At 40.7% G+C, this 27,670-nt stretch overlaps 1 protein-coding gene across 2 annotated transcripts in view; it reads left to right on the top strand.

Moving 5' to 3' along the window:
- LOC129093562 (receptor-type tyrosine-protein phosphatase delta-like) overlaps nucleotides 1-27,670 on the top strand; it is a 127,897-nt gene that overhangs the window by 43,081 nt on the left and 57,146 nt on the right. For both annotated transcript variants that reach the window (XM_054601614.1, XM_054601615.1), the window contains exons 3-4: nucleotides 16,256-16,401; nucleotides 18,392-18,533. In XM_054601614.1, coding sequence (XP_054457589.1) covers nucleotides 16,256-16,401; nucleotides 18,392-18,533 — 288 coding nt within the window. The remainder of the gene's footprint in view (nucleotides 1-16,255; nucleotides 16,402-18,391; nucleotides 18,534-27,670) is intronic.

The raw sequence follows: 27,670 nt of genomic DNA, 5'->3' as shown, positions 1-27,670 counted from the left end.
ACAGCACTCTCCAATGCTTGACGCCGATTGGGAATCTCTATGCCCTAAGCTCCTCTTGTCACAGTTGATTTACATTCAGTGGAGGGATGGGAGTGAGTGCTCAAAGTCCGTCTTTTGAAGAGACGTCTTAAGCAACTGATACTCTCACACGCACTACATCTGTCACTATTTTCTGTCACTCCTCCCTCCCACTTGTTTGTTTGCTTGCTCACTCATTATTAGCTCACTCGCAAACTTATTCACACACTCCCCGACTTACGCTTGCTCCCTCTGTGGCTTCTCTGCACCACCAAGTGAGTCATGCCATTCGTGGAGCTGAGATTTATTGTGACACACAGCTTTAGTGTGGTTTATTAGTTATGGCAAATGAGAGTGAAAGCCTCCATTGAGAGGCGAAAATGCTCTCACGCCACAGCCAGACCCATAGGCTTTTCCAGTTGAAACTGAGCCAAGCTCTTGTTTCTAATGGCACAGCGCTCTAAGTGCCCATCCCATCACGCCGCAGAACTCAGAATATGCATTCTCACACACACATACACACATACACACACACACACACGATTACTAAAGGGTCCCTGGACATTTATGAGGCGTTTATACAGCATCCATCATAGCATCCATGAACAGTCTGTTTCCCCTCAGCTTTAAAACTCCCTTGGTGCAGTCTTTCATGTCATTCATCATTCTCTCATCAACTAATTAATTACCACAATCCCCTCCATCACTTGAGTCATGATGAAGGATATATCTAGTTAAGTGTAGATTATTAATGTACAACAGAGAGAGGACAGTGGAATCCAAAGTGGTCATTTGCTTCGAAAGGACCTCATCTGGTTTTCCTCCTTCCTTAAGAATCTTTAGGACAAACACATATGCTGACATATTTTGTCACAAACTTTTAGTCCTCTCAAGCTCGATCTCAATCAATCTTTACACAGTCATCCGTTAATCCACTCATCTCCCCACTTTTTATCTCTCCCTCACTCTGATAGTTAGTACAAGAGAGCAAGTATGGGGGGACGTGGGGAGAAGGCTGGTGAGCAGACCTGATGATGTCAGGATTTATGCCAACAAGGATTTCTTTAAGTACACCTTCCAAATAAGATTTTCCTGCGCTCATCCTCATGGCCCTCGGAGAGAGGAAAAAATAAATAATGATCAGACAGTCTCGAAGAGATTCCTCTTCACTTGCTAAGTCTCTTTCCTGCCACTTCCTGGGTAGGACTGAAATTTCACACCACATGAGCTGCTGCCTCTCATTACATGGCACAATTTAATTGGCTGTGCCTCTCCCCCCGTTGTGATTATCCATGGAAAGGATAAACTGTAGATTCCCACAGGGACAACCTTATATTTGGCAAAATAATGGGATTTTTAGGATCTAATGCAATTTTACATATGCAGTAGTATGCACAAACATGCACACATATGCAAGTATGCTCATTGTATTGTTCACACTCCAACACGTACAGTATGTGATAAGTATATGCTAGCATCTATGCACAGTGGTACACATATGCATAGTCTGCGCAGTATGTTTGTATAAAAATAGTCCTGTGTTCTCACATGTACTGGACACCTAATGGAACCAAGAGATGGACAATATGGCTTATCTGTAATAATATGCTTTCATTCTCCATTACTGCCAAAGAGCACCACTGATCAGATGGTCTGCAGAATCCACTTTGACCTGTGCTAAAAATAACCATATTCTGGGATGTCTGCCTCAGCAATGTGCTGTATGCACAATATACAAACAACAGATTTGTTTCCAGAGATGACCTACACAGTGCTTGGTAAGACACCTTAAAAATAAAATAAATTAAATAAAAATAAAAAGTAGGTAAGGGGAATGGGTCAGACTGACAATCAGAGTGAAAAACTGTCTCAGTCGTGGAATCTCATAATGCCATGGGACGCAGGAGACAAGGAGTAGATGGATAAAAAATAAGAGCTTAGATGGAGATTAACTGAAAGAATGGATGGATTGACTTTCAAAGGAATTCCAACCAGATGAGGCGATAGAAATGAGGGAAAGACAAAGATAATATGAGTTACAGCGATTCCTTTTATGTTTCTTCACTGCTTAGTCACAACTCTTCTTCTTTTGCGAAGCTCAAAGATAATTTCCAAAAAGTAATCCTGGAGCCTACAACTTTAATCCTACAGATATGATAAGGTTCCTGATATCTTATGAAATTATCCAAACCGTTCTTTTAAGGATCTTAAAAGAAATTTGATAATGAAAGTCAAAGGTATACAGATTAAAGATATTGTATTTGGGATTGAATGTCACCATTTTTTAATCTTACCTAAAGTGTCTTGTCACACACAATGAAAGAAGTCAACTTTTGTCTCCAAAGTATTAGTCATTAAGTTTAACTTTAACCAACTTCTATCAAAGCTGGGAGTCAACACTGAGAGGCCACATGAATAAATTGAGTTTTTATCGGTGTGCACAAAGGGAAGCAGGCTGGCTTGTGGTACAGTTATGATAGCAATTGGGAATCCAGGCTTCATAGGGAAAAATAAAAGAATAATGCAGCTTTATAATGTGTGCTGGGTAAGAAGAAGTGAGCTGAAAATGCAATCTTTTGTTAAAATCATATTCCATTGCAACAGACCGTCAGGCTATACGCGGTGAAAATAACCCAGGTCCGGGCAACTTAGTAGTAATCAATTGGTTGCATAATAAAACTAAAGCGATTCAGGGATGAAGATGGGAGTCACAATAACAGCAAACAAATGAGCAAAACAGAACCATGAGAAGGTATTCTTATCTCAAGATCTCGTGGAAGACAGCCACTTTCGTTTTGCTATGCTTCATTGTGTGGAGTCTTTGAAATGCACAAGGGCCTGTTACACAGCATTCATTTTGTTTCATCACTCGCACAAAGGCTTGACTGACATTAGTTGAGATAGTTTGTTTCAGGTACAATGAGAGCAATTATTAAGACTGCATTGAGAAGTCACTGATAGAATATTACAGCAAATTGTTAACCAAAGCTACACAAACATCTGCGTCTTTTTCATGATTCATAGTCCCTCATCAGTACATCATGCTGTGGCTTTTTAGCACCGGACTGTAGAGTCATATCTTTGCTCACGGTTGCTTTTGGTAACAGAGAAAAAAACATTTGGGTTTGCCTCAGTTAATAAGCAAAAAGTCTGTCAGTGAGAACTTGTAGACCACCCAAAGCACTCCTGCACTCCCCAGAAGGTGATACAACAGCTGCAGGAGAGAGGGAAGTTTTTCAGCTCGTTGTTTTTCCTTCCCTAACATAATCAGGTACAGTAGAGCCTGTGTCGGCTACTGAAAGAAGCTGAATGCCCGTGGTCATGCGTTCCTATTTACTGCAGCACTGCTACTGTTCCCAGCTGCCCTTACACAGGGCTTCTTAGAAGGCAGATCTATGCACCCGGTCACTGCTCTACATCTGTACAAGATCTGGAAATATTGATCAGGTGATAATCAAATTGTCCATCCCAGCTTGATATGGATTAATAATTGCCCACTAATGCCCTCCTGACATTTTGCTGTATTGACTCGATACTGTTTGCAGCACTGCGCCGATAATTATGACGCTTGGCATTCTTCAGTTTGTCCCTAATGAGACCAATCAGAATTGGCTCGACTTTTGCCTAATAATTAGAAAGGACTAAGAAGGAAGGATAGATTTTCTTGGAGGACCCATTAATCAATGATTTGGGTCTTATCACAGAGATATTTCCTTGTCTTAGAGGAGCATTTATTTTCCTACATTCATCATTTCTTGATGTGTAATTAGTGCAATGTCAGGATAAGGATAAACTGTCATATTATTTTGGCCCAAATCACGAAAAGAGGACATCTTTGGACAAACAGCATCACCACTAGGCAAACTATAAATACTGAGATGAGAAGGTGGTATGGGCATGATGCCACATCACTGCTTCGACTTCCTCGCTGCCATCTGTGAGTGTTCCTCCTCTGGCATTCTCACAAAGGCCTTTTGTGCTTTTTTTCCTCCTTTGTCCCTGTTTGCTAGGTTTAATTAGGTTATTTACTTGAGCCTCACCTCCCAGTGTTTTCATCATAGTGGGCATTGCAGATAGGGCTTCACATAGGGCAGGGGCAGATAAAAAGTTAGGACAAAAGATGATAAATGTCGCGAGTGGAGACCGGAATGCAATCTGGCCGCCACGATGCAGAGATGCTCTAATGGCTTCCCAGCAAGGAAGGGGGAAGGCACTGTCGAGATGGCAACATGATAAATGGTGCCGGGATGGCCGTAAGGACTGTAGGCAAGACGAAGAAAAAGAAAAGAGTCATGGAAGGAGGAAAAAAACGAAGATGACCACAAAATGGAATCTAATTAATCTGGACTTGGTTCCCCCATCTGACAAATACAGTGCAGAAGAAGAAGGGGAAGGGAAATTGTTTTTTAGGGATGTCCCCCCCCCTTCCACACCATTCCACGTTCCTCCCAGGTTGAAAAGGCAAAGGGACGTGTGGGTTCTGACAATGCTTCTGCACCTGTGGAATGATTAATGACAGCAGACTCGCCTTACACGCTGCAGAGTGGAAATAAGCACGCCAAGGAGAACCCTGCAATAAACATAATTCTTCTGCTATTTGCCGGTACATTACACAAAAATAGGTTTTAGAGTCCCTTTAAGTAAAGCAATACTCATTGTGGATCTTTTTTTGGTTTACACTTACGTATATAATGCTAATATTTCTGTACAATATAAAATTCCAGACTGGTTTCTAAAAGGTAAAATACCATTATTACACAAGTCATTCACATAAATTACAACATACCAATATAAAAACTGAGATTAATGTTCAAAATGGACATCACAGAAGAATGGAAAGAGAAAGTGTCTCACACAGGGATGAATGAGTGGATAACACTGCATTATTGCCTATAACTGATTCAATAAAACAAGTGATGTCCATACTTTTTCGACATACAAGTGTCCGTGGAAACTAATTGACATGCTACAATGAGAAACTGCCTCGCCATCAGTTTGACCCTCTTCAAGTTGAAAGTCACTTTGTCTTTCCTTTATGGGATGGAAATGTGCTAGATTTCTTAGAATATTCATGAAGTTAACAATCATGCCGACTCAATGTGCAGACTAACTATTTAACCTTTAATCTATGTGAGAAAAACGGATGAAGTCATTACTTACTGAGGACCATAGTACCTTGTGGCATTTTGTGACAATGTCATTGGCTTTTTACTCTTTTTTTCCTCGCAGTTATACTACTCCACATTAAAAGCCAATAGCCCCAGTCATTACTCACAGTTGTGCTTTTAGAATAAACTCAGATAACTGTGAAAAGGGCATTGTGGATAGATAGGTCTTTGTACTTTTGTGGGGGACATTTCTGTCTCTCATCTTGCTGATTTATGACCAGAAGGACTCTCTTCTCAAATATACAAGCACATTATCTAGGCCCATAATTAAATGAACTGTACTGTCTGTACAGTATTCCTATGTACATACATTTAATGCACACACAAAAAAAACAAAACACACGCATTCACTTATCCAGTGGACTTGAGCCCATTACTACTGGCAAACATTTGCACTTGAGGCCAGCGCCTTTGTTTACCCTCTTGCTCTGTCAACTGAGGCTCAGTTTGGCAAAGGGTGAAAAGGACTGAAAAGAGAAGCAAAACAAACTCCATCAGTCCAAAGGCCACATCTCCGGAACCCAACGGTCTTTTACCCCGAGGAGGCTCCTCGTCTATAGAAATCTACCCCTTTTTTTCACCAGGCCTCTTGGAAAATATCACACATATTCCATTAAATCAATATGCAGACACAGTTGGAAAAATATAGTACACATGAACTCTGAGAGGGATTCTTTTAAACATACTTAATGATATAATATTATAAAATAATAATAAGTTATTTGAACAAAATTGTCACTCTCTTTTAGTAAGTTGCTTTTTTATGGCAATTGATATCTTCATATCTGGTTTTATTAACTTGCTTTGACGGATTTCCAGCCTGAACCAGCCAGGTGTATTCCACCACCCAGATCATGTTCACTTTTATCACCTCTTATGTGATGTGAATAGGTTAAAACAATTGCATTTTCTTCTAATCACATTACAAAATTGGATTTCAATGGTAAATTTAGAACATGATGCTATTTTCCCAGGTTGATGACTAGGAATGCATCTTAAAACTTTGGCTCAAAAGCATAGTTTTTAGTAACTCCCACACACCGTGCACACAGACAGACACATGCACACACAGAGTCATCCTCTTCAAACTTCGACACATCTCCGGATGAATCATGCCCATATCCACACACATCAAGAAGGAGCCTTTTTAAAAGTGATCTGAAGCACTTAATTTAACCGGATTATTTTAATTATGTCCCCTGAGGGTTGTTGTTTTTCGCTCCTGGGGTGACATTGCACTGTTTGCTTCCAAGTGAAAAGCCCATTCGCCAGTCTGACCCTGATACCACCCGCCCTCATTTGTTCCCCATCTGTAGCTCTTCAAAGACATAGCCACACACACAAGAGCTGAACAGTTTTCTTCAGGGGTTTGCAATTAAGAATTCAAAGACCTCAGCTTAGATTAACTGCATGTGGTTTAGTTGGAAACATATAACTAATGTTTAATTGACACAAACAAGCCTACACAGCTAATGTGTTATCATGCAGTACTACATGTCACTCATTCAATGCAAAACAAACTCATAAAAAGAGTACAGTTATGAATAATCATTTAACTTTAATTATTTTTCCATTTATTTGGAATTTTGACATTTATTATATCAAATGCTGCAGTTCAGAGGCAACATTTTGACCACTTTTTTTGATGAATGCTTTTATAAATTTTGATCAAATCAAATTAACCAGGGAGCCAGAAAGTTGACAAATTAAATTGTGAAGTGACAGCATTATAAGCATTTACATTATACCAGTCGGGAATTGAGACTAATGTACTGCTTCAGTCATTCAGTGACATTATACCACTGTATTTGCACTAAGGTTGGTCTCTACAAAGGCCGATCATAAAGTTTTTGAGTTGTGTCTCTGGAGCCTCTTTTGGACAGCATGTTCAAGACGGGACTGTTACGTCATTATTCTGCCTCGTATTTCTCACACATATACACTTGGGCCCCAAGAATATTTTGAGTCATCATTATTTTGTTTATCCGACTTACGCCATGTGATTGACTAGAGGACTAGTAGCAGTAGGACATCGCTGTGGAGTGGACTGAAAGCTCCGCTCTGCTGGAGCAGCATGGTCCTCAATGCCTCAGCTTTCCGGATCAAAGCCACAACGTGCTGCTGCAATCAGCTCACCCAGGACAGGATCCTGGTATGGTCGACGGACACCCCTTGTTAGACTGACAGGCCTTTAGTGACTGATGCCCAGATACCTCCACAAATATAATCTAATTCTGTGGAAAACACTGAAGTGGAATACGTTGCCGATGCTGTCTGCTAATAGATTAACAGTTGACCATGCATGACACTTTCTCATCTCTTACCTTAATACATAATATACAATTTTGTAAGGAATAGTAAAACAGATAAATAATATTACATGATAAATAGAAAGCTTTAAATAGACACTGTGATTGGTATTGCCCGTTACTACTTCCAGGGATTGGTGATCAGCCCCTAAAATCCTGATAGTAGCACCCTTAATCAGTATATGTAGTAAACTATCATAACAAGACATGGTTGAAACCTAGCAGCTGTTTGGCTGGACCATGTATGGTCAATGTGCCATATTTTGGCCACATTTTTACAAGGATAGTCAGCTGTAGTGTCAGTCTTGTAAATTCCTGGATAGTAAATTAAATCTGCAGTGGTCGTAGAAATATTTGTTCTTAAAAAAGTATTGAAGAAGAAATTCATGTGAAATCGTTTTTTCAAAAATTTAAATCCCTCAAAATCAACAATATAATCATATTATTTTACTGTTCCTGATTTTTTATTTCGTAATCGATGTTGCTTTGTTAAACAGACAAGATCTAGTCCAGGTTTTTGCACCCACACTGCGCTACTCTTATAACATATGCATCTAACTGCATCAACACCCTACAGCTACATGATATATCACAACATCTCCCGCATATTTATTGAGGAAGTAGATCAGCTGATGGATCGCTGCAGCAAAGACGGCCGACGGTGTAACGTCATCACTCACTTCTACCAATGGTGTAAGTTCAAAACGCAGCAACTTTATCACTCAGTAAGTCAATCGATATTACATTCATACAATACTTCTCTCAATTAATCCCTACCAATGAGAAGAATGTCAGACAGTATTCAGATTTCTTACAATCTAGTGTATTCTGACATCGTTGGCCTCCAAAACGAATAAATAAAAAGGTGATTTTTGCCTTAAAAACGTTTCAATCACAACCATTTTTCTTCCTCTCTTTTATATGCAATACTCTCCCTCCACTGCTGCATAAAATTTAGTGGCCTGTGAAAGGTCACTCTGGTCCTTGAGTGACTGTTTGTGGTACCTCCCCTGCATATTCCTTTTCCCAGTAATAGGTTTTTGGTTTGAGGATAGCCATGACTACGGCTTGCTGCAGAGAACGGTATGCAGAGAGATTGCTCTTTTCAGGTTTCTCAGAAACTGCATTTTAATTGTAGTTTCATATTCCAACATTGTCCACATTCATTCCAAACAGATTTGTGAAATATTCCCTGAACTTTACAATGTGAAAATTGGTTGAATGTGATGTTTGGAGGTAGAGTAGACTTGGAAATTTAAAAAAAGGCCTGTTTATTTTTCCCAGAAAGCTTGGTTTAGGTGTAACCTCCTTTGCTGAACTTGGGGACATTTGCATGATATCGTAGCGTTAAAGGAAGCCAGTTGGCATGTAGCAGGATTGCTGGAGCATGAGCTAGTTTGCCTGTAAGCGCTTGAGAAAACACAGTGCAGGGAATGTGTCACTTCTTATGGCCTGACAACTGGCATCCATCGGTAATGGCTTGGCACTTCTTATCCATACAATTAAAGTCTGTTTAAATATACAGTACCGAATTGCTGGAATGATTTGCAACATAATCCATCTCTGCTCCTACGGAGACAAATATGAAGCAAGCTTTTCCGCTCCGTGGTTGAGGGCAAAGAGAATTATTTGAAGTTTATGCTGTAAAGAGCATACAGTAGGACAGGCCAGAGCATAATGTAATTCTCTCTTGAATATAGCCAGTCAAAAGCTTATTTGATTTTCCATTCCACTTTCCCCATCCATATCTTTTGATTTCTGCTACATGTAGTCGAAAGCCAGCAGCTTTGTAGATTCTCATCTGCAAATGCTGTCATGGTGATATTTTCTTATCAATCTTACATAAGATTTACATCACATGTGTGGTAGAAGCATCTGAATCATACACAACCACTCTCCCTTATTATCTACACATGTGATTACATTGGCAGTAAGCTGACAGGCCAAAGAATGTTTATCACTTTTGCCATTTTTAACATCTTTTCAAGTCTGTGCAGCCCCAGCATGATAACTACTGGCCATTTTGCTGCAGCGCTGCCATTTAATGAATCGTTCCATTGCCTAGTGGATAACAGAATGAACGAATGGCTTTCTGTGTTAGTGGCTGCCACTGCCTATCCTATCAGATAATTAACTTTTTGCAAATAGACTGCGCTGACTACCAAACAGAATAAGCCTGCACAATTAGAATTACTTATCTATGGTTTCTCTTTTTTTCAAGATGTTGGAGGAAAAACAAACAAGACAAACAAATCAAAATCTCATACTCCTTATTCAACTGTTCTTTCCTTAAATGGTCACAAACGCATTCGCCCTAGATTTGTGTATTTATAGACAAATGAACAAGGCATGCATGAGGGAGGATGTCTTATTGAAATCGTATTATTTCGCCTTTTCGTTCGACAACCTCAGCCCAGATGTTCAGAATCTCCTACAGGAGGGTCTGGTGTTTTCCACCTCCCTCCCCCTACTCCTTTCGCTTCTTATTTTTTTTTCTCTAGCGGATGGTCTCGCGCCAACAGTGGCGCAATTCAATATTTATATGTTTCCTTCTGTTTGGTTTCCACCGCAAAGGGAGGTGGGCTTTCATGTGTCTGATTTGCCACAGCAGCTATTCAGTTCCAGCTTTTTAAAGCGTTGGGGGCCGTTTGAACAAAGCCATCTGTTTGAGTGGGCCGTTTTATTAAGTGACAAACTGGATCCCTCTAACTCGCTAATGTGTCCCTTGGGAGATGCAGTAGTGTGTTTGTGTGTCTGGTAGAGAGACACACACAGCAAGAGAAAGAGATAGAAAGGGGTTTCGCTTTGCAAACATTGCTATATACCACAGAAGAGACTACAACACTAGTGTAGCTGTCATTGCAGAACTGAAAGGTTTATGCCTTTAAGAATCTTCACTGATAATTGAACAAGGGGGCCTTTCAGATGCCATCGTATCCCATGAAACACAGGATAAGACTTGTCACTGTTCCATAAATAACCCTTCATATTTATTTAATGGAACCTTCCCGAATTTTCTATTGTCCTAAAACCCCCAATTTATTAATGTGGTTGGCCCATTTGCAATGTGCCCTCCATCCAACGAGAATATTCTAACACCCGTGAGAGTGTGTGTCGGTGTGCTGCTGTATGTGCATGATAGGTTGTGTACCTCAGGAGCCCTTTTCCCCTATCCAACCCCCCCCACCCCTCCCTGTCAGAGAATCTGTCAGTGCATTAAATTTGGAACACGTGCATTAGCTATTCTTTTTGAAGCTGTTGCTGTTGTCTGAGAAAAAAGTTCCTTAACTCCTGCAGAGCTATTGCCAGAAGCTGAAGCCTTCGCATAGCAGTGCCAGCGAGCATGAGTAACACAAAGTGTTACGGAAGTCCCATTGGCATATGATTTATGCAATCTCAGTCATTGGACTAAATATTTGGCAAGCAGCCGTGTTGTAATTGATGATATGCATTTATTTATTCACTGGAGAGTCTTGCCGGCTTATGAGCCAAATAAGACACTCCGACCCCGTCGCAAAATGGACCTGCAGCCCAAGCATCCACATGCAGTCTCAATATTAATGTCTCATTAAGCTGCATTTTTGTATGTACTATTGAATTAGTTTAACATAATGACTGTTATGAATTTTTGCTTAGAGAGCACATTTTAGCAGTTGGGAGGCGGGGGGGACAGTGTAGGAGAAGGCTTGTGTTATGGACTTCATTATGTGTGACAAGCAGCACAATATTGATGGAGGAGCGAGTCCCCATCATTGCACTGCATTAAAACCTCTGCAGTGAATTAATGTACTATTCCTGATCCAGTAATTAACAGTCATTCGGGGGCCATATCCCTTTTCAAGTAATCACTAATTGCAATAAGAATTTCAGTTTCCATTTAAGGCAAGATTACCGATGAGCAGGCAATTCGAATCAGCCAACAGTTCTAATTAAGCTCTGATTCCTTTTCATTCTTTCTGCTTTGTGGGCACATACAATGTGCAGTTTGTTTCCTCAGCATTACAAAAGAGACATTTTTTTATCATAATGCTGCAGATAGAGAGCTATGCAATGTAATGTAGTGTATGTTTGGTTGCAATCTTTATCTCTGTGCTTGTGTGTCTGCATTACTACAGTCACTTTTCTCTCTGGCATGGGGGTTTACACGTTTTTGAACACTATATGGGCAGTTAATTAATCCATAGAGGGGGTGTTGCTTTATAAACCACACAACTGGAATCGCAATCAACAACAAACCCATCCCCCTCCACCTTTATTTATTTAAATACTATGATGAATGATATTGTTGCAATGGACTTTCAGAATACTTAAAGGATTAGATAAAGTCAAATGTCCTAGTTACATACTGTATGCTATGTGCATCACTTTTACCCTCTTCCAACATTAGCCACTTCTTTCAGTCCTATTTGCACCACTTGCTGCCATTGTGACAATTCATCAATAGCGCAGAACCGATAGGCTGCGGCTTAAAGATGTCGAATGAGGTTAATGGCATCTTTAAATGTTCCTTTCTTCAACCAGCACGTCCAAAATTGAGCAGGGTATTTGCAGACTGCCACCCAATGTGTTAGGATTAATTATCGCCCTCCACAACCCCACCTCACCCTGCAAGTTAAAGATTCAGAGAGGAAATGGCCCTTTTCATGCAAATGAAATTGAATATGTCAGTCAGTATAATTGTGAAAACCGAGCCATCTTGGACTGGTGTCTGTGCCGAATAGAGGTTCGAAACTGAAAGTGGGTTTATTAATGTTCTTCTCTCCACTCTTTGATTCATGCTCTTTAATGGCTTGGCCGATCAAACTTTAGTCATGGCGGAGCCCTGATGACTTGAAATGTTTTGCCCATTATGAAAGAAACCCAGACTCTGATCTATTTGAGAACAGCATTTAAATGCATGTTTTGCTGGAAGTTAAGCCAATATCAAACAAACTTGTAATAAAGGCTGATCCGCAAGATGCTCTGAATCAAACTATCCTCCAAGTTTAGCATGGCGATAAAAAAATATGATATCATTAGCCTCCGTTACGCAGTCCACTCAACTTATAGTCTCGTTCTGCAACAGGTTCCTTAAGTTCATCCGAAGCTGTGCCACAACTGGGAATAGAATATTCAAAGTCAATGTAGTTAAACTGTCTTTAAAAAAAATAATAATAATAAAGTCCTGCTCTATTTACGTAATCTTTTCAGAACATTGCTATTCAAGTCTTTGTTTTTCCCGACTTTCAATTAAGACATTAATTTCCATTTGTTTTTAGGTTTGATGGTTAGGGTTAATCAGGTAGGGAAATGATTGATACAATTCTTGGCATTCTGACTTTAGGTCAAGCAAGTCGTGGCCATGCTTTTATAATGTCATTGGTGCTGCCTCTCCTCTGCTTTGACCGCAGCACCCTTTGGTGTAGTGCGGTGGAGCAGTTTGTTTGCTACTCCTGCTCTTCACCTGGTAACATTATCTTTGTTTTTGACATCTCTGCCTTTGACATAAATAATAGTAGTGTGCCAAATTGTTGCGTGTCCAAGAGCTTGATCAGAGCAATGTTGTTGAACACTGCAGCCTGACATTAGTGGGAAAAGCTGCCCAAGTTAGGTGGTGATCACCTAGAAACACCTCATTGATTGGTCAGACCACGTAATTTAAATGGCAGTTTTAAAAAGGCCTCAAAAGGGGGGCAAAATGATTGGATAGTTTATACTACCAGCAACACTAGTTAAATTGGCTGCACACATTGATGAAAGCTTCCAATTCCCATTAAAAGAAACATACTTCCAGACAAGAAATGCTCTGCCCCCTCAGCCCTGTGGACATGGGTGTTCTTCAGAACGGTAAAGGCTCTCAGTCAGCCACCGAATTATATACATGGTGTTAATCCATGAAAAATAGAGCAAGGGATGCTATGAAGATCTTCTTCCTTTCCATTGGCAGCGATGTGAACAGGGTTACATAATGACCTCCAGGGAGAACAGGCACAGGCCCATGTCATCAACCCTTTAGCTTGTGACAGGCTTTACACTTCTCATTTGTTTGCTGGCGACAGTTTAGCACTGGATTAACAGGTGCCTCGCCCCGGTATTAATTCACGGTAAACTCTCAAAGGAGATCCCAACATGGTGCAGAGGTACCAAGAGCTTTGATTAGATAGCAGTTCATTTAATAGATATTTATTTTATTAAAGGCAAAACAGTGTGCCCACAATGAACTAATTAAATTATTTTCTATTAGAAGTAACATGATTGCAGATTAATCTTTCCACGGTTTTATTATGGAAGCTTTTGTGTTGTAATGGTTTGTTGTAGTTTTCCAACACAATCCTTAAAAAAAAAAATACAGGTTTTTTTCCATGGTGCATGCACAATATCTGTTCATAGACCGAATCATTTTAGTTGCAGTCAAGGTTCTAGCCATGGCTTTGTTCGGGGAAAACAGAGGTTTCAATCAGCCTCTGTCTACCTGCAGCCATACGAGGAGTCTACCAAAATGGATGTTTGTCAGCGGCAGACCTAAAATGGGGGTATGATGGTGCTATCAGCGGCCATGTCTGTGAAAACACCATTACCTCCATGTCACGCCTCAATCACTCCCCATTGTGTGATGACTCTCCCCCACCTCCAGTGCTGATCTCCCGTACATGTCGTAGTAGTCTATCACAGCCGGCGTAGGGAGACGCAGCGAGCCGTAATGGATGGCCCCGGAGCGAAAACAGCCCCGATAGCATATCAATTACCCATCAGCACCCTCTTGGCTGGATGCCAATGTGCACCACACCCGAGCAAAGTCAATGGGATAAGCGCAAATTCAGATATAATGGCGCGTTTTGCCGCGTGCAAATTACACAGTGTCAACTCTGCTTCCCACCTGTCGGATCTGTCAGCCGCTGAATGAGAGAGTCTCTGAGAAGTATGTGTGTTTTTGGTTTTTTTTGTAATGTGCGTGCGCATGACATGAGGCAATCGGGTGATTTCCCAGACTCATTTGCCCAGTGGAAGCCCAGCTGCTTGCCTGTTTATCTATTCGCCCCTTTTGATTGCTGACCACACGTTATGTCACCTCTCCATGAAGCCTGCAGGTTAATTTGTCCCTCTCTCGCAGCGCTGTCGCCGCTGCTGCTGGGTAGTACAATCTGGGAGGGGAAATCAGTCTACACACAGGCACACGAGCAGGCACAATAGCACACACAGAGATGAGGTGATTCAGATGGTTGGCATTACTGCAGCTGTGTGGTCCTTAATGGCCTGCTGAAGTGATTGATAAAAGGCAAACAGTTGCTCCGCAGGGGGACAGATGGAGCTACACCTCCCACTGAAGCCGGTACTCCAGCTTTAGATGAAAATACTAGGGTAGTCTGACTAAGCACTAGGACGTTATTTAAATTAGCGTTGATCATTGAGATGAGGCTGGAATGTAAATCTCAAAATCAAAATCTCATCAGGGAGAGACAACTTCCTGATTTACCATCACTTTTATTTGTTTTGTTGTCAGTATAAACAGGAACTGATAATCCTGGAGGGGGTTAAAAAATGCAGAAGAACTAAATTATTGGAATTGAAACTAAATTGAGAATTGTTTTAATGGCTGAAAAAACCTGAATTATATTGGGGAATCATTTTTTTACTTGACAAAATGTACAATAATTCAAAGAAATCAAACTGCAAGAATATGGTTGCAGCTCTCTTCACTGTTATTGGGATCAGAGCCCGAACAAATGCCATTGTACAGTGTTGGTAAAACCACCACAGTAGATGGGAACGTCGCTGTCCACACAAAGCAAACACTGTTCCTCTCTGCTATTCTCTCACCTCCACTCCCATGCATTTTTAGCATTTCCATCCTCATTGCCTTTACACTTGACTTGTGCTGAGTTGAGGGACCAATTAGGAGCAACAGAATGCTCTCATCGGCGATCAGAGCATTGCAAGGATCTTAACGGGTTCGTGTCTCATTTGTGTGGGGCACAACCAACGTTCTGATTGGTGGGTTTCTAAAGATTAGTTTAGTCTTTTCCTGAACGGATAGGCAAGCTTCTGTTGCTCTTCAACAGTTAGGAAAATGTAAGCCTATGTTGTTAGAAACACTGAAGGGCCACATGATTTGTATCCAGCAGGTAGACTGTGTTATAGATTAGTTATAAATGAGGTTTAGGATTTTCCCTAATTTTAAGAACTCTTGTCCCTCTTTAGTGGTATTCTAAATGTGTTACTCACTAGCGGCCTGAAAACCTAATTACATATAACAAAACAAAGGGTTACAAATTGTAGTAATTTCCAGTATAGATTTCTCTGTACTGCGTAGTGAACCAACTAATTCCTAAGTGAACAGTTTCTATAAACCATACTAGACTTTCACTGAATTTGCTATGGGACAGTATCAAATAGAGACTACAATGAGGGAAGCGGCAAGTTTGCAGCCTCGACACAAACGCAAATATCGTACAACAATCGCATCTAATCAAACATCATGTATATTACCTTTCAACTTCTTTTGTCCAGTGATTGATCTCAGAGTCAAGATAAAATGCCCTCCTTCCGCTAACCTCTGATCTTAACCACTTGTCATCCGTTCCACTCACACATTAAAGTCAGTACGATCTATTTTCTTGACCTCCAAAGAGATTAATCTCAACAGCTACATGCTGAAATCTGCAACTTTGTTTTTTACTAGTGTGTGTGGCTTGATAAGAAAGATGAATTACTCTGTCTGAAAAGCTTAGCATGCTTCTAACTATTTTTATATTTTTTTATTCTGTTTCTGTCTCCCTCCAGCACCACCAAAGTTTTTAAGAACCCCCAATGACCAAACAGGCGTGCAAGGAGGCGTGGCATCCTTCATCTGCCAAGCTACAGGAGATCCACGACCGAAGATTGTGTGGAACAAGAAGGGGAAGAAAGTCAGCAACCAGAGATTTGAGGTATTAGGTCTATTGTTCTGATGTAAAATGCTCGACAAAACTGGAATGCTTCAAGCACTGCTTTTGGCTCTGCTCGCACATAATCCATCGCGCCAAGCCCAGCTCACTAGCTTTTCGCCCCGACTTGCCACCACGCATTAGCAGGCTCTAATAACCATGCTGGCTAGGCTTTTTTACATGCATGAGTTTTAATGAGCAAGTAAACAAAAGATCTGGGGACAGATTTGTAATTAAATAAAAGACAAGAAAAGAGCAATTGGACAGAAAAAAAACAACAACGTGTGGTGTGACCCAGATACTTTCATTAGCATCACGCCACATTTGCCAGCTTTAATGCAAAGTGAAAAGGGAAGTAACGCTTTCACTTCGAAATATCCTTTTGCTTTGTGGCATCTTTATCTAAATGCATGTCCTACCCTGCTTATTTTGGCTGAAGCTTTGATTTCTGGTCAGCTTTAATCTGCACTTGGGCTCAATACCCATGAGAAATAACACATCATTGCAGAACACTGATAAGATTTCTATTAATTTCTGTGTCAGTCCCCGGGACTATCATGGTGTCCCATGGTTTTCCCACCCTCTGCTCTAGATGCCATATTTGCTTGCTACTGCACAGCAGCAATGGCTTAACGTAGCTCGGAGATCTCTTTCCGCCTCCTCTTCGCATCTCATGCCCACAGAAATCTAATCTTATCAGAGTTCATCGCGTCACTCGACGTGCTGAATGCTAACACGCTAGTTTTCATTCTCTCATTACCTCTTAAGGCTTGCTGGCTGCCACCATTCCGTGCCCATTCAATCATGCACTGCCTCCTCATCTTCTAACAAAAACCCATTTCCTTTTCAAAGTCCTGCAACTTCCTTTCTAATTCTGCTGCTTTGACTATGAGAGGAGGGTGTTTTTTGTTTTTTTTACCATCACCTGCTGTCAGCTTGAATGCCAACACCGCTATAGCTTGGCCAATGAAATGTTGAGGTGTATTGTTAACTAACACATGCACAGATGTATTGTGAACTTTTAAAATGTCTGTAGGCCTCTGCGTGTTTGTGCGTGTGTGTGTGTGTGTGTGTGTGTGTGTGTGTGTGTGTGTGTATGTGTGTGTGATGGTGTGCTTGTGTGTGGGGCAGAGGTCTCAGGCCTAACTGTATTGAAATCTACCTCTATGCTTAAAAGAGATAGAGTTATGACACAGGGCTTTCTAAAATCAGTGAGTATACAACATGTAGCATGCAAAAATAGCTGAATAAGCTACAACAAACACCTGTTTGTGAGCATTTTATGTGTCGTTCGTCCAAAACGGTCCTGTCTTATGTACCACTATCTCACCTCATGGTACAACTGTCCGTTACCGTTTATCAAGCCACCTTTAACTGTTTGTGCTTGTTTCTGTCCCATTAACACAATCCAGTGTGATGCATTTCCGAGGGATAGAGTGTTAACTTTAAGAGTGGGACACGTTCAGATTTAAATTTCACTCTACAACCTCGATATCAAGAGTAAAAATTCCAGCCACTATAACTTTCCCCATTCTTAAAGTTAGTCAGCCGCATCGATTATTTTACCGATTAATGCACAAATTGGGAGGAGATAGTGAATAGTTCATTAACTTAAAACAGCACATAACAAATGGACATATCTACAACAAAATGGCTAAATTAATATTTTTCCAAATGAAATATGCTCAGCACCTACATATTAACAATACAAATTCTACTGCAAAGATCTTCATGATACTTTTTGTACATATATATGTAGAGTTTATGTAAGTATACAACAACAATATTCACATATGAACACAAAATCACTAGCTTTCAATGTAAGGTAGGCAGCAGCTTTTGTTTCTGTCATGGGAAGCACATCGTGTCAATCACCATCAGTGTCGATAGCCAAATGTCCTACAATGTTGTCTGTTTGTTCTATGCGGAAGGTCCCTCGCCCATTGTGAACCAAAAAATCTCCTTTAACATATCCTGTCTCTCGCACCTGCAGGTGATAGAGTTCGACGACGGCTCTGGTTCAGTGCTAAGAATTCAGCCATTGCGCACGCCCCGAGATGAAGCCATATATGAATGTGTCGCCTCCAACAGTGTTGGAGAGACGAGCGCGACCACCAGACTCACTGTTTTACGTGGTAGGTCCTTCTCAGCAACCCCAAAAGAAAAAGAAAAAAAAACATACACCACTAACATGCCCTTTTTCTCCCAGCTAACCCAGGTAAGCTTGCATTTACTTGTTTAATATTCGTCCCGTCCTTTTTCTTTTTTTTCTTATTGTTGCAATGCTCAGTCAAACACAATTAGAGACTCTGGTTACACTCACGTTGCGTCTTTTAACTTGATAAGATTTAGTCCATTAACCATTTAGCCAAGTAAGTTTCTGCTTCCAAGTGACTTAAGCCATTTGCATACAGATTCCTGACACAATAATTAAGATGCCAGTTAAATTATGCAAATAGCCATCCATTCCTAGCCTGCGGTGGTTAAATGGAAAAGCTCAGCAATCATTTTCAAATCAGTCATTTTTCATCTCAGCATTTCAGCTTTGATATTCTATGGCCGTGTAGGAAAAAAAAGCAGTGTATTATCGTTTGATTAGCAAGCATGTATTGTTTATGGTAGTATTCCAAACCCAAGTTGCCTTAATGCCAGTTCCTTTCAGTGGCCAGCCGCTGTTAATAGCCAGCCTCTTCAACACAAACGTTTGTAACAATCCAGATGGGAAAAGTCAGCCACTTTGTTTACTTCCAGTGAACAATGAGAGTAAAAATCAGATGACAAATATCAAGTTGGTTGACAGTGCCTCTTTTATAATAAGCACTGAGCAACATTTTATCTTGATTACACACAACATTCCATTCAAAGGCATAATATGTGGTGGCCCTGAGCTTAAAAGGCTGAGTAATATCTCTCTAAAGAATGACTTGTTTGGCGGTGAATGGAGAAAATGGCTTTAGAAAAATGCTTCGGGCTGCCTGAATGAGGTGTGCTCCATTATGTACCACAATTACACAACATGGCAAATGAGTTTCTATTGAGAGGGGTGCTTCCATCCTATAGAAAAAAAAGCTGGCTCTGTGAGTCCCTCTGAAGCCCCCCCCCCTTCCCTGCTTCTTATCTCACCAATGAGCCAACAAAAGGCCCTTTGCACCGTCTCCAGAGGCAGATTGAAAGAGAAAGGTGGCACGTTCACATGCAGCCCTCGCCTGTTTACTTTGGAGCACAAAGTGAGGGTGTGTGTATGTGTGCACGTGCTCCCACATGCAATACTGTGCGCATTTCCTGTTCCCTTTCACGCTCTATCTCTGTTTTTTTCACACACACACACACACACACACACACACACACACACACACACACACACACACACACACACACACACACACACACACACACACACACACACACACACACACACACACACACACACACACACACACAGAGATAGCTGAGGGACAGGTACAGAAGCTGCTCTTCCCCGCTCTATGGCCTAGCATTAGCATGTTTATTACCATTTCCATTTTGCTCTTCTGCTCGCTCTCCTTTCCCATCAATGTATTGAAGGTGAGTAGAGGCCTATTGCGGACCAAAAAAAAAATAGGAAAAAATGGGGAAGCTCATTGTAAATAAAAAGGATGTGCTTCCTGTCCTCACATTGCCTCCAGTGGATGCATATAAACCCCAATAATGTTGGCATTGTGAATGATGCAGTAATGTTCTGCACAATTTTTTATATTATATATGTTCATTTTACTACCCTCTGTCACCACTTGCTATGGCAACAGGTATTCAACCTATTCCCAGGTCAAACATTTACATTTGCTAAACATCTATGTGTGTGTTGTAGGTCAGACAGAGGAAATGTATTGTTATGCACACACTGGTAGTGAACCAGCAAATAATAAATAAAAGACCTGAATAATTATTATGAGCAGTGATAACAGTCTTGGCTTGACAGACAAAGGAAGGGAAGCGAGATGAAAATCAAATATAAACAAAAGGGGAAATGACGCCACAGTGCTGGCCACAGACAAGGATAAGCATTACAATGATACCACAAACTCTAGCTAGCCATATTCTTTGAGTTCGCACTTCAATTGTTATAACTTCAGTTGTCGACAGCCATAATACAGGCAAGCTGATTATAATTAAAGACCCAACATAAGGATGACTTTCAGGTAGTTTGGAGTAAGCTGACACACTGCATTGTGGGGGCAGCAGTACTGTATGGGTAACACAAGGTTACCTCAAGGAGGCTTTATATATTATTTAGGAGACCAAAAAGCTCCCTCCTTCCAAAGGTACTTCGTACAGTACAATAAACACAGCACTGCTGGTTTGCCACTCATCATTCGACATGACATAAACTGCAGTTTGAAAAATGCAACTACACATTTTTGAAGTCCGATCCACCACAATGCAAAAAAATGATTTCTCTCCTCCTTTGGCCCTTTTAGTGTAGTGTGTGATGCAGGATTGGAGAGATAGAAAAATAAGCAAATACAGATAAGTGCTACTACACCAGGCCTAATACATATAAAGTGACTGTTTAGTTCATTTGGGCTCCAATGGTCTGTGGAAACAACTGCAAAGCATCTGTTGTGGGAAGCTCGCCACAGGGGGTGATGCCTAATTCCATGAAGGAAAAGCACATTGTTGTAATTGCAATGCTATGAGGAGAGGGACTCGAGGTGACGAATCCAAAGTACCGGGGGATATAAGTATTGGAATGTGTCTCTAACTTGATGGGAAGTGCCATTAGCAATGAACTTCAAGGCGTAGGGAAATGATTTGCGTGAAAGGCAATGTACTGATTTTACGAGTCAAATCTGCTAGTCCACGGCATGAGCTACGGGTTTCGTTAGTGCACTTTTTTTGGGGCCCTCTGTTTTGATTAACTATGAGACGACCCGACTCATATGCGACTCGTGTCTTTGAATTAAAGTTGTCTTGATTTACTATGTAATTGAGAATGACAGGAAGGGATGGAGGAATGGAGAAACAGCACATTTTGGGTGTCATGGCTGGAATATGAGTTCAGTAAAATGGTATTTGATCTAATTTATGAATATGCCCCCGTAAAATACAGAGACATGGAAAGCCTTTTTATCTGTCACTACATGATGTTAGGACATTTGGACAGTTTAACAAAAGTAAACAAAAAAAATACTCAGAAAATGTAGGAAAACTCCCCACAGGGTCTAAACTCTGCTAGGAGTAGTTCCAGCGGAATGATGTGTGGATTTGAGTGCTGCAGTTCATGATTCAGGCATGATTAAGGATTTATATTGCATCCTCACACTCCCATTATGCTGTCAACAGCCATTTCCTGTGCCCCGCACACAAGCGTGCAAACTTATGCAGCTGTGCACAACTTGACAGTGGGAGCGGAAAATGGGAAGCCGCTCTCCTGTGACGGAAAAACAGAATGCATCATTTCCATTTGTATGGAATGGTGCAATGGCACGGTCAAAACCATGTAGCTGAGACGGATCTTTCCATATACAATGAAAGGGCTGCTACATGATCAGTGATTATTCATAGACAATTTATGCACTCGGCTCTTTGTCATTGTCATAAGAAAAATGGTCTCAAAACTTAATAAAAGACACCTAAAGCTGCTTAAGTTATACTCCAAGCCTAGTTAAGTGATATCCCCGAGATGCAGGTAACGCAAACTGCACTGATGTGCCTGCAATGCAAAAACACATAGAAAACTGCCTAGAGTGACTGATAATAATAATTCTAAATGTAACTCATTCCTAACCATCGTTTTTTTAATCTGTGTGCTCTTGCACAATTTGCTCAATGTATAACACTTTCCTTCTTACAAGTGCAGAGTGAAGGATGAACAAAAGCCTGTCTGCATTCTCAAATTGCCGAGCAAGATAAATGCTGTGTCAGCTGTCTCGGATTGTCGGAGCAAGGGATGCAGTGGGGATGAAGCAAGTGACCATTGTCAAATGACTGGGGGGGGGGGGGGGCAGCAGCTACCATACAATTCACTGGTTTACTGGCAGGAGCTCTAAAGATTGTAAGACCTGGGCTGCCACATGGAACACTCAATTTTGTTAGAAAAATACACTTTTCCTCCAAAAGTAGTGCTGTGGAAACATGCTGACTCCCTGTAGGAGTTTAACTCTTTTGTTACATTAAACTACGATATTATGGACTTCTTGGAAGAGCATTTAAGGTCTGAGGGAATTCTATAACCCAAGTGGTCGGTCCACTTTAAGGCATAATTGATACTCATTATGCTCTAACAGTATGTAAGATATTTAAAACAGATTTATCTTGTCACCAGTTCTGGTGTGTTTCAAAAGCCACTATTATTTTTGCAAGTTTTTTATATAAATGAGATACATTTTTTCTCAGAAACATTTTTCTCACTTTCACCGCAGCATTCTGGGACAAATAGGTACCGAGTGCAACTAACTTCACAGATCATCAATTATCTTCATGTCCATTAGATGTTTCATAAAATATCCACAGGCAGAGTTATTGCTTGGGATTTGGCCAATACTGATTTGATGCTACTCTCTGCTCAATTCACAACTACTCTCCCTCGTACGTCACAGAAATGGAGCATACGATGACAAGCTATTCATTATTGTAATTAAAAAGATGGAGTTGACTCTTCTCAGAAAAAAAATTAAAAGAACCCCCACACCCCCTTGTATCTTACTGCGTGGTTAATGCTGGGAGCCAATCAGTTTCTGTATTGTATGCAAGAGGATTTAAGGCATAACCGCTGCCGACAAGATGGATGTTAGACTTTATAGTCTGCATAGCGTGTGAGGAAACATCTGTTGGAGCCACAAAGGCGCTCGGACTGCACACTGAACATGATAGATAACTCTGTGCAGGCTGTGGCTCCGCATTTGTTTGAATCCAAGTAAACACAGCCTCCTGAATTAATAATTATTGATTCAGACAAATGAAGAATGTGTTTTGTTTGTTTTATTTTTCCCTCTCTGGCCCTAGATGCCACTGTTCTCCAGAGTGACCTTACTGTACTGGGAGAGTAATTAGATCTTGAGTGATTTAAAAAAAATGCAAATTGTTTCTCACATCTTGTGTCAGTAAATAACAAAATATGGTAAAGAAAGGTTAGACATGTGCTTAAAAAGATCGTTGATATACATTGTTGTGTGTGTTACACTAAAAAGTCTAAGAGTCTTCATGCAGCCACGCTAACCGTTCTGTAAGGCTGCATTTGCTCCATCCTCTAAAATGATATATTTATGCCAATCATAAGATCAAACGTTTATTATTTTTTGCTTGAAAAACATTCATCTAAATTTGTGCAAATTACACCATATGTTGCAGAATATAACACAGAAATATTCCATTAGCTTGACTGGAAGGGGAAACAAGGTCATAAAACGAGGAGTAAGTCTGAGCCAGGTAGTCGAGGGGTGCTAATGTTAGTAGCTTTGATCTTAGCTCTACTGAAGTCGTTTTTTACTAGATTAATTGGGTACAGCAGGGTCATCCTTAATGCATCTAATGAATGAAAAAAAAAAAAAAAAAAGATCAAGCTGTGAAGGCTGCTTGCGTGTTACAACCAAACAACGTTGGACTGAGAACGTGGCAAGAATAGATTTTTGGGTGTAACTATTTGTCTATACATTATTACAAGTAATACAGCAAAGATGAGTGCAGTTAATAATTAAATGTGTTATGGCTGCATGAAAGGGGGACAAAACAAGTTCATCACAAGTTTCATCAGCATTAAACCGAGCTGAAAAATCTCAAAACATTTGGCCTCAATATCTTAATTTCCATAATAAAACAATGGCATCCAGTGCCTGCTGTGACACCCATCATCCCCCCCTAGTCATGTTTGCGGAGAATGCCCGTCTGATGAATTTGGGAAGCCTGATATAACCCCGTTTTCCATTAAGACTTTTTTTGAGAGCCAAGAGGTCCTTCTCTGCAGGATGTCAGAAAGCATGAATAATCTTTATACTCCCCTCTCCTGTAGCAAGCTTTTAGCTATATCAATTATTGAAATGGCTGCTGCTAGGTTTTCCCTTTCTCACAAGGAAGTGGACTTGTATGAAGTCGGTTTCCTCAGACATTTATACGGCAAGTTTCCCAGAGTACTCGTCTGGGTCTGATGATACCATGTTCAAATTAAAGAGTCCTTGGCCGTGACCCATAAAGATATCTGGTGATGCACAAAATGCTAAAAGTGATTAAGGCTCAGAGGATTTTGTGGAAGCATTCTGACAGCTGATGGGATGCTTTCTTGCTGGTAAAGTAATACACACCACACACACACGAACAGGTCCGTACAATCCATTTAACGCTAACATACACCGATTTCTGGTAATGCACAAAGGATATGCCCCAAGACAATCCATGCCAAAGTATTAGAAATGCCCATTTGATCAACCTGACCCACCTGCTTCTGAATGTATAGTACATGAAGGTTAATGAAGCAACTCAGTGTCTCACAGTTTTGCCTTTTGTCTTTTTCCCGCCCAGTCGGAAGACTCACCTGTGGTTGCTGATTCTCTCGAGCCCTCACTGGCTCCAGCTTCTGGCATTTCATCAGCTTCCCCTGAAATGACAAAACAAATGAATCAACCTACATAGTTAGATTTTATTGTATGATAAATGTTGAAACACAAACGTTTACTTTATTAAACTTGACACATCAAGCATCATATAGTCATCCCAAGTGGGCGTTAAGAGGGTGAATATACAAGAAAAGCCTGAAAGATAAAAACAGAACAGATGTCTCGCAGTATATGCTTCAAAGTGACAGGGGTGTCTCCAAGGAGGAGGTAGTGTGTGGATGTTTATATATTCCCATCCACGTCCTCTTTATTTGTGAATGTTTAATGCACTCAAGAGGATCAAATGATGGTTGATGAACTGTTACAAAAAAGCTAAAAGAAAGAAGAAGAAGAAGCGGCTTCCTAAAGTGTGTTTCATGGAGGAAAACATATTTTAGCTTTTTGTTTGGCTCATAGCTCAAAGCATTATCAAATAGTTCTCTCCCTCCTTCTTTGAATATTGCTAATAATAACAGAAAAAGTGCTGATGGCAGATAAGATGACAGGAGCAGAAGTTTTTTTCTTCGTTTCCCAACTGAATAAATGGGGCACTGTTTTCTGAAGTAAATGGAACCATTGCTCAAGGTAACATCTAGGAAATGGAATATGCAAAGTGAAATCATGGAGAGGGTTGGAGAGGGACAGAAGGCAAAGAAGATGGGAGACAGACAAAGACAGATTAAAACGAGAGTCTTTAACATCAAGCATCTTTTAAAGTATCAGATGAGCCGCGACTGGATCGAGGCAAATTAAGTCAGTGAGTACGGCAAATTCAAAAGACAATGGCAGTGTGGGAGAAAGACATGATTGTAGGTAAAAAAAAAGGTCTTGAAATCTCTTTTTCACCCTCTCTACTTCCTCCTAGGTGATCTTTACTCAGAACAGTACATCTGGCTGAGCTGACGTGTAGTCTGTAAAGCAAGAAGAGAGGGGGGGGGGGGCATCTGAGCGTAAATGGAGCTTTGTGCCTGGCTTCCTGCCTGCCTTGCTGCTTGCCCAGCCAGGCCTGTAGAGAAAGGCCCCCTCTCCGCCCTTCCTGCTTCATCTCTGCTTTTCATCTCCCTCTTTACCCATCCATTTTAGTGCTATACCCCTCTGGGGCATCCGACACTAACACTCACTCTCTGCTTTCATTCTCCTCCTCCAACTCCCTTTGCTTATGTTGTAAATGGAAGAATATCACAGCTAATCCGTCATGTTTATGAACGACGTGGGGCCAGGGGAGAGTTGGGGCGCCTTGCCAGAAAGTGGCGTACACCTCCGTTGCATGCCCTCTGCTTGGCTGATCCAATCTGCCCCAGCAGCAATGGCCATAGAAAATGTCTCCGGGGGACGACAGACGGGGTCATTTTAAAGCGTAACACATCATAAAGAATCTTTGACCTGGATCGTGTTTCTCAAATTCTAACCAAATTCAAATCCAAATACCCATCTATGGAGCACCCAACACAAAAGTCCTAAAGAGAGAAGTGGACTTTCCAAAAACCAATCCAAATTCCTCCCATGATTGTCAACAGTATAGCTACTTCTTCTTGTAGAAAAACATGATGGTGTGCATATTTCTTTCATGGTGGGATATAAATATGTGGAAATATAATTAATGTGTGATCCACAAATTAAATGTACATGTAGCTGATTTTCACGTGTTTAAAAGAAATAATGTACCAGGACAACAGTTGATCAACTTAAAGTTTTACATCTAGTTCCCCAATGTCATTCAGAATGAGGAATGGTTTGAATTGTTCATCTGTGAAGGTTTTTCTGGGTGAAAAAAAACAAGGCTTGGTGATTAATAGATTGACTCTACAATGGTTTCCTCATAATCTCAGGCATTAGGCGAGGGTTTTTAATGACAAATAAGCACCATTCAATTAATAATACAATCTCAAAGGCGATTTATGGAAGAAACAATCAGTGCGGGGCAAAGGGGGAGACGATGCTATTTTTCACCAAGACAGGTGCCATGAACCTTGGGTTACCGGAGCTCTCTGTGCCGTCACCTTCCTCCTCCTGTATTCCGTTCCAACGTTCATCATCACAGGAGAGGGAACACACTGGATGGTATTTCTCAGTCCATTTCTATTTGGCTCCCTGAGGCAACAAGGGTAAAATAAAATTTTAGTGGATACTAGATGGTCCCTAGTTGTCGGCCCTCGGGCATTAGCTGTTTTCTCAAAGAGACTGCATTTGTTCAGCAAATTACTGAACTACCTTTTAGAGGTACCACACTAGTTAGACTTAATGCCACTTTGTGTTGAAGTGGGCCTGCTCCTCTTAAAACTATTATAGTATATTGGAATTAGCTGCTTTGGCCAATTCGGGCACATTCACAGTAATATTCATTAGCGTGCTCTGTACCCGTTGAATCAACTAATGTCTTAAAGCATAATTTCATCAGCCCAGCTACACTTTTTCTGTATTTCATTAAAGAACCCACTTTTTCAATGCACAAAATTCAGTATATTGGGGCACATTTGTAAAAATGAGCCATTATGTTTCTAGTTTCTAAAATGCCTAGTGTGTAGGCCATAGTAGTAATTTACATTTTACAGATAAATTACTGTACACAATAATTGTATTTAAATTTCCTCCTTCATACTCCATATCTATGAGATAAAAATAAATGATGACTTGTATCTGTGAAAATAGGGCCTTGACAAACAGTAGACACATATACTGACATAATCCTCTCTAAGTTAGCCACT

This window comes from Anoplopoma fimbria, chromosome 7 (assembly GCF_027596085.1).
Source record: "Anoplopoma fimbria isolate UVic2021 breed Golden Eagle Sablefish chromosome 7, Afim_UVic_2022, whole genome shotgun sequence".
In the NCBI taxonomy this organism is placed as follows: domain Eukaryota; kingdom Metazoa; phylum Chordata; class Actinopteri; order Perciformes; family Anoplopomatidae; genus Anoplopoma; species Anoplopoma fimbria.
The sequence above is the reverse complement of the archived record's forward strand: the minus strand, read 5'-3'. Positions and strand labels throughout refer to the sequence as shown.